This window comes from Tarenaya hassleriana, unplaced genomic scaffold (genome assembly GCF_000463585.1).
Source record: "Tarenaya hassleriana unplaced genomic scaffold, ASM46358v1 Cleome67, whole genome shotgun sequence".
NCBI classification, from domain to species: Eukaryota; Viridiplantae; Streptophyta; class Magnoliopsida; order Brassicales; family Cleomaceae; genus Tarenaya; species Tarenaya hassleriana.
The window spans coordinates 38,767-46,833 of NW_010969242.1; the positions used below are offsets into that span (position 1 = coordinate 38,767).

The 8,067-nt window shown below is 37.6% G+C and overlaps 1 protein-coding gene across 1 annotated transcript in view; it reads left to right on the top strand.

Annotated features, from left to right (window-relative positions):
- The window catches only part of LOC104800332 (1-aminocyclopropane-1-carboxylate oxidase homolog 1-like), a 1,737-nt gene extending 1,133 nt beyond the window's left edge, over positions 1-604 (top strand). Inside the window, exons 3-4 of the mRNA XM_010523129.1 lie at positions 16-65; positions 220-604. Coding sequence (XP_010521431.1) covers positions 16-65; positions 220-474 — 305 coding nt within the window. The 3' untranslated portion in view covers positions 475-604. The remainder of the gene's footprint in view (positions 1-15; positions 66-219) is intronic.
- The last annotated feature ends 7,463 nt before the right edge of the window (positions 605-8,067 follow it).

Here is an 8,067-nt window from a genome sequence, read left to right on the forward strand (position 1 = left end):
ACTACTGGATCTTCATTCCACCTGTTTCAGGTGCCCTCCTTGTTAACACTGGAGATTTCATGCAGGTATATTTGAAGTTTTTGTGTAACCATGTCCTTAGATCTTAGAACATGCCATGTATAAACTGAACTCCGCTTAAAAGCAGACTAGGTTGAAGAATACATATATATATATATATATATGTTTATGTTATATATGCTCTATGTTTGGGCTCTTCAGCTTTTGACAAACGACAAGTACAAGAGCGTGGAGCACAGAGTGCTTGCGAACAAAGTCGGGCCGAGGATTTCAGTGGCATGCTTCTTCAACACAAGTCTCAATCCGAACCCGAGACTGTACGGACCCATCACAGAGCTTCTGTCCGAAGATAACCCTCCTAGATACCGTGAACTCACCCTCGAAGAGTATAACCGTTTCCGTGCGGAGGAACCGCTGGGTTCTGCCGGAAAAGTGTTGAAGTACTTCGAGATCTAAAACGTTATACAAAATCTAATGGATGTTACGAGTATCTACGCAAGTAATAATGGTCTGGTTTCTCTCTTGATGGAATCGTGACCTTGCATGTATTGAATATTTATATGAATTATGCAAAAAATTATCTTAATTGTGTAAGGTTTTATTTGCAAAAATAAATGTAAGGAAACATGAAATCATTTAACAATTGATATTGAAATATAATTTTGGTGATACCATTGTTCATCAATTCATATTTCCTGTAAATTGTATTATGTTCAGAGAATTATTGATAATAAATACATTTGGTTTTCTCTTTTTTTTTCTTTTGTAATTTATTTAGTTTTCTCTCTTTTTTTTTTTATAAACATAATTCAAATACAGATGATAAATATACTTAACAATTGGTATTGAAATGTAGTTTTGATCACACTAATATTGATCAATAATGTGTTCTCTGAATATTTTGGATAATTTGTTCTCCGTAATGAGATTCTAATTCTAAAGCATTTCCCTTATTGCTCAAGCCACAATATTGTTGCTCCATCATTTCCTTTAAAAAAATCCAATTTTGAAAAGTCAAATATGGTGGCAATGGAGATAGGACGGTATCGTTAATCGGCGACTTTTTTCCATTTAATTTCATGTGGGTTTCATTTGTTTCGTTATTTTCTATATTCATGTGCAAATAGTTTTTATTTTAATTTTTTGTTATTTTTTCTCTTTTAATTGGAGAAAATAAATACTCATAAACATGGGAAAAAACTCTCTAAAAATACCAAACTATAACTTTTAATTTATTTTTTTTAACTCTTCTTCAGATTTTTTTTCTTTCTTCCGTGTTTATTGTTTTGTTTTGTGATTATTTTTCTCCCCACCATACTCTTAATATAGGCAGATGAATATAGAAAATAACGGAACAAATGGAACCACCATGCTTTGGGTTGAATGCAGTGAATTTTTAGAATAAAAAAATCAAAACTGTTGACAATTAAGATTTTATAAATTTAGTTTTTCTTAAAATTTAGAAAACTAGTTTGTAAAAAAAATGAACTACAAATCAAAAGTTCACTGTTTTAGATTTACAAATATTACAAAAACCAAAAACTAAAAACCAAAAGATAAAATCTAAAAATATAAGAATTATCATTATTTTCTCTTTATATGGAAAGTCTATATATATCAAAGCATTTATTTTCTCCAATTAAAGGAGAGAATTGTCGTTGTTTTCTCTTTATATTTAAGAGAAGTGTCATAATTTCTTGTAAGTCTATAAATATCATTCTACTGTTTGTCTGGACGTAAGCATTTTGTCAAGCCACGTAGATATCTGGGGTTCTATTATTTTATTTTCTCGTCTTAATTTAGTTGTTTAATAATAATTTATCTATATCTGATCGTAACGATGGTATTAAAGGTGATGATATTATACTGGTTGTTCATACAATGGTTTGATTAATTAGTGGTATAAATGTTATAAAATGTCAACTAAATATATGAGATAGAGAAGTTTAATGAGAGTAATTTCTCGATATGGACAAACAAAAACAATGGCAATTTCGATGAAAGAGAGTTGTTTGGTGGACATCAGAGAAAGACCAGATGAGATGGACGATGAGCAACGAAACAAAATAAAGGTGATCGTATTATACTGGTTATTCATTGACGGTTGAAACACCCGGTGAAAGGGTGTATGTGAGAATATACATAACCGTAGGATATAACCATTGTATTGGTTGTGTCTCTTGCATAAACACCACTTGAATCCTATAAAAGTATAGGTTCTATATGACAAATATAGGCAAAAACACCAGAAAAGGAAACGCGAGTTATCAGTTTTGGTGAGTGGCATTTGGATTGTGAATCTGCTGTTCCGACTCTAGTAGCCGGTTTCCGACCATCGTCCAAAGAATTAGAAGACTATGATTTCAACCAAGGAAAAGATCGACAGAATCGATACGTAACTACACTTCCGTATTCTTACATTGGTATCAGAGCGTGAGTGGTTGATTTTCTGTCTTCATTGGATTTTGTGTTTCTGCTTCTGTTCTCTGTCTTCGTTCGTTTTGTGTTTGAGTCTCGATTCTCGTCTGTCTTCGTTTATGCATCTGTCGTCAATGAGAGATTCATGAATCTCGTCGGATTATGATGAGGATTCGAGACCCGTCTCTCTTTCGCTATGTTCATCGTTTTTTTTCAATGATTGCTGGTGAGATGTTGACTGAGTGGCGGGGAGTGGACATGAGATAGACAGAAAAGAGAAAGAAGACGACACGGGTTTTTTCAGAAACCCTAAATTTCATTTTTTAAAGTTGGGTCTGCGATATGTTAATAAGATTATTGTTACAATTTTTTTAAAATAAATTTTAATGGGCCGATACTTCATTCTTAATGGGCTGCATGTTGCAATTAAAAAAAAACGTGGAAATTGTACTCCGAAATATACACTTGCATTTAGAAAAGTAATATGTGCATAATATATATATATATATATAAAATAAAGAAGTTAAATAAAATAAAAGTACGCATGTTTGACTGACGCATATATGGCTAGCATGCAAATAATACTAACAGTATACCTTTGAATAAACTTAGTACATGTGTTGTAATTATTTTTTTTGTTATGCGTACTTGGTTTTTTGCATCAGTTTTGAGATTTGGAGCATGTATAAATGCACGAGTTTGAATGAATCAATTAGCATATATACAGTTTTTTTAAATTAAATAATACTGTAATATGATGTTTATTCGTATTGATAGTTATTTGATCAATACTTAGTCTCGATTATTCGCATCGTGAAAATTATCGAACCGTGGGAAAATTTAGGATTATAGATGTAGTTCTTGCCTAAATTAAAATTTCGGTCATTTTGAATTAATTGATGGTGATCAGCTTTTAATAATGGGAGATGATTGAGTGTTTAACATTTTTTTCGATTCCATGTAGATGTTTGGTCATTATTAATTAATTAAAGATTGATCCGAAATGAGTTTATACTAGTGGTTAATTTCTATGCACTTGTCTCTGTGTAGTGTGTGATGACTACAAGTAAGACCATAATTGCTGACCTCAATCAAGGAGACAAACTGAATGATAAGAATTACGATGTTTGGTATCGAAAAATTCAGTATCTCCTTGAGGAGCAAGATTTGCTGGAGCACATCACAACTCAAATGGCAGAACCTCAAATCGTAGAGACTGGGGAAGGGGCCACTGAGCAGCATACTCGTGACCAAGCGGCCTATAAGACTTGGAAACGACAAGATCGTGTCGCTCGCATAGTGTTGCTGAGCAGTATGCGAAATGACATAATGCTGCGTTTTGAGAAGCATCGTTCAGCCATGGCGGTATGGGATGCCGTCAAGATTCAGTATGGTGGGACCTCCACTACTAGATTGCGCCAACTCACTATGAAGTTCGATGTTTATAAGAAACATCATGATCATTCGATGAAGCAACATCTTACGGCAATGTCGAACATGATCAATGAGTTGCGAGCTGCGGGTCATGCGTTGACCGATGAGCAACAAGTGCAGGCTGTTATTCGCTCACTTCCTAGTTCGTGGGAACATATGCGAGTAAACCTCACTCATAATGATGGTATCAAAACCTTTGATGATGTTGCTCGTCATGTTGAGCTCGAAGAAGACCGTCTCATGGCCGAAACGGCAGGAGAGGCCTATATGATGGAATCCGGTCTCGAAAGACATCGGATTTCAAGCGCAAAAAGAAAGGAGGAACGTTCAACCATAACAAGGGGTTTGCTTCATCAAAGGGGAATCCAAAGCGCAAGAAAATAAAGCACGGAGGAAACAAAGACAAGACAAACATGACTTGTTACAACTGTCGACAGTTGGGTCATTTTGCTAGAGAGTGTACTCAAGCAAAGGTTCGTATCGAACTATCTAAATCCTCTCGTTTATTTGTTAGTAGTTGTGTAATGTTGGTTGAATCTGTTCCTTTGTGGATTGTAGACTCAACAGCAACAGACCACATAACGAGAGATCGGGGTGCTTACATAGAGTTTCGTCGGATTCCATCGGGAAGCAGATGAATATATATGGGGAACAATTCAAGTGCAGAAGTCATTGGCATCGGAACTTGCATGTTAAGAATGCGAGGCGGACGCATATTGTATCTCCATGATGTTTTATATGCTCCAGAATTTCGACGAAATCTTGTCTCTGTTTTGGTCCTTCTAAGTCTAGGTTTTAAGTTTGAGTTTGTAGATGTAAGTGTTAAATTGTATTTGGGAACTACATATTATGGGTGTGGTTATTTATATAATGGTTTTATGGTATTAGACATTGATTCTTCTAATAATAATGTGATTCATTCTTCATATTTTTCTTCTTCTTCTCGTATTGATGACAATATCAAGTGGCATGCTAGACTAGGGCATATAGGGCAAGAAAGAATGAACCGATTAGCTAGAGAAGGTTTATTAGGCCGGATCGCTAAAACGGAATTGCCCGTCTGCGAACATTGTCTAGCTGAAAAGGCCACAAGTATAAGCAAAGAGATTTGTAAAAGTTTTGCTTATTCATTAAGAATGATTTACACGAAGATATATACAACTCAGTGAAGAGAAGAATTAGGAAAGCAGAAGATTTTAAGTAAAAGCAATCAGTTTGAAAAAGATTCTCGCGGGATATATGTATATCCTTAACATGCCCCCGCAAGATCGGTGTTGGTGATGAGGCCGATCTTGGACCTTAGTAGTTCGAATCGTGCTCGAGGAAGAGGCTTTGTTAGAGCGTCTGAAAGTTGGTCGGTGGATGAGACATGAGAGACACGTAGACGATGTGATTGAACCAAGCCACGGATGAAGTGATAATCAATAGCCATGTGCTTCATTCGTGAATGGAAGACCGGATTAGCAGAGAGGTATGTGGCGCCGACTTTATCACAATAAATAACCGGTGGCGTCGGAACAGAAATGCCGAGCTCCGTTAGTAGCGAAAGTAGCCATTGTACCTCGCATGCGGTTGAAGACACAGATTTGTATTCGGCCTCCGTTGAAGATTTGGCCGCGAACCATTTCTTCTTGGAGGACCAAGAGATTGGATTCTTACCAAGGTAAACAATGTATGCTCCGGTTGATGTAAAATCATCTCGATCACCACCCTAATCGGCATCGGAGAACGGATGTAAAGAAAGAGGGGATGTCCGAGATATGAAGACGCCGTAGGACCGTGTGCCACAAAGGTAGCGTAGAACCCGCTTGAGTGCTTGCCAATGAATAGATGTCGGACGATGCATGTATTGAGACAACATATTCACGACATATGCAATATCGGGACGAGTAAATAAGAGGTATTGCAAACTGCCTAGTATTTGTCGATACTCACTTGGCTCATCAAGCACTATCCCAACATCCTTACAAAGCTCCGACGTGGATGTTATAGGAGTTGGCACGGGTTTAGCATCAGCCATTGAATGGCGAGAAAGAACATCGTTTATGTATCTCCGTTGTGTGAGGAGAACACCATGAGATTTCCGAGTAACTTCCATGCCAAGAAAGAATGTGAGAGGGTCGAGATCCTTAATAGAGAAGCGGCGATAATAATATCATCGACGTAGACGAACATGAAAACAGAAATCCCATTACGGTTGAGGATGAATAGAGATGTGTCGGCGAGCGAATTGACAAATCCGGATTGTAATAAAAATCGGCACAATTCATTGTACCATGCCCGTGGTGCTTGCTTGAGTCCATAAAGTGCCTTATGAAGCTTGCAAACGTAGGATGGTCTATCTCGATCAATAAATCCCGGAGGTTGAGCGAGGTACACATCTTCATTAAGGGTGCCTTGTAGGAAGGTATTGTTGACGTAGTATCCATCCTTTTGTTACCGCAATGCTGATAACAACCCGTATTGTTGCATGCTTGATGACCAGACTGAACATGTCATTAAAATCTATCCCCGGTCTTTGATGAAATCCTTTAGCCATCAAGCGAGCTTTGTACCTGTCAATAGAGCCATCAGAAAGTCGTTTAATTCGAAATACCCATTTACAGCCAACCACATTGTGTGACGGGTCCGGTGGAACGAGAGTCCAAGTGTCGTTACGGAGAAGGGCATTAAACTCATCCTCCATAGCATGGAGTGACATTGTCGGCTGAATGTGCAGAGGGATCGGTGGTCGCCATTGTTGTCGGAGAAGAGGTGGGCGATGATGATGGTATGAAGAAGAATTTAGGGTTTTCGGGTCAAAAACGTCTTTCGACGATTTGTTGCTCTAATACCATATAAGCAAAGAGATTTGTAAAAGTTTTGCTTATTCATTAAGAATGATTTACACAAAGATATATACAGCTCAGTGAAGAGAAGAATTAGGAAAGCAGAAGATTTTACGTAAAAGCAAATCAGTTTGAAAAATATTCTCGCGGGATATATGTATATCCTTAACAAGAAAGCCTTTTGGAATTGGTAAAAGGGCTACCACACCCTTAGAGCTTATCCATTCTGACATTTGTGGACCAATGAATGTGAAGGCAAGACATGGTGCTTTATATTTCATCACTTTTATCGATGATTTTTCGCGTTATGGTATTATATACCTGATTCGTCATAAATCCGAAGCGTTAGATTGCTTTATCAGATTTATGAAGATGACAGAGAATCAACTCGGTAAGAGCATTAAGGCTCTTCGGACCGATAGAGGACGCAAATATTTATCGAGTCAGTTCAAGGAACTATGTGATGAAAAAGGCATAATGAGACAGTTGACTATTCCTAGAACTCCGCAACAAAATGGTGTTGCAGAACGAAGGAATAGAACTTTGCTTGACATGGTGAGATCGATGATGTCTCAAGCAAATATGTCTATCTCCTATTGAGGTGATGCTTTGTTGACAGCAACGTATATCTTAAACCATGTCCCCTCAAAGTCTGTACCTTCCACACCCTATGAGCTATAGACAGGTAGAAAACTTGAGTTAAGTAATTTACGACCATGGGGTTCAGCTGCCTGATAACATGTATTTTGGTGACATTTTGATATAGGATGTCTAGTGCATTTTACTCGGTTTTGCATATTTATAAGCATTCTAGAGCACATTTGGTCTCGATATTGCTTGGTTGCTTTCTTTGGTGTCAAAACAGGTATTCATGCATAAAAGAGAGCAAAAGGAGTGGAAAACATGGACTACGGAACATCACAGACGAAACGGGAACATTTGGAGTTATTCCAGGGAAAAACACGAAGCCTGAAAAGTCAGATCTTGCAAGTCCAATAACTTCCACTCTATAAATCCAAATTTGCGTTCTCTACCTCATTGGAAAGCTCTCTTCAATATCTACGCATAGACACAAGATCGCACAAATCCGACATTGGAGCAGAAAGTTATGAGCAAATCTGTCAAGTATGTTCGAGTTGAAGAATCGACACGGACTGTGTTGCATTCGACACGGCCGTGTTGTGTCCGTGCTGAAAAAAGTGAAGTTTGCTCAGAGAATTGACATGGACCGTGTTGTCATTCGACACGGCCGTGTTGATTCAAACTCGCCCGTGTTCAGTCCATGTCTAAAGTGCATATTTTTAACAGAGAATTGACACGGGGGGTGTTGCATTCGACACGGTCGTGTTGCATTACGGAAAAACTTCCT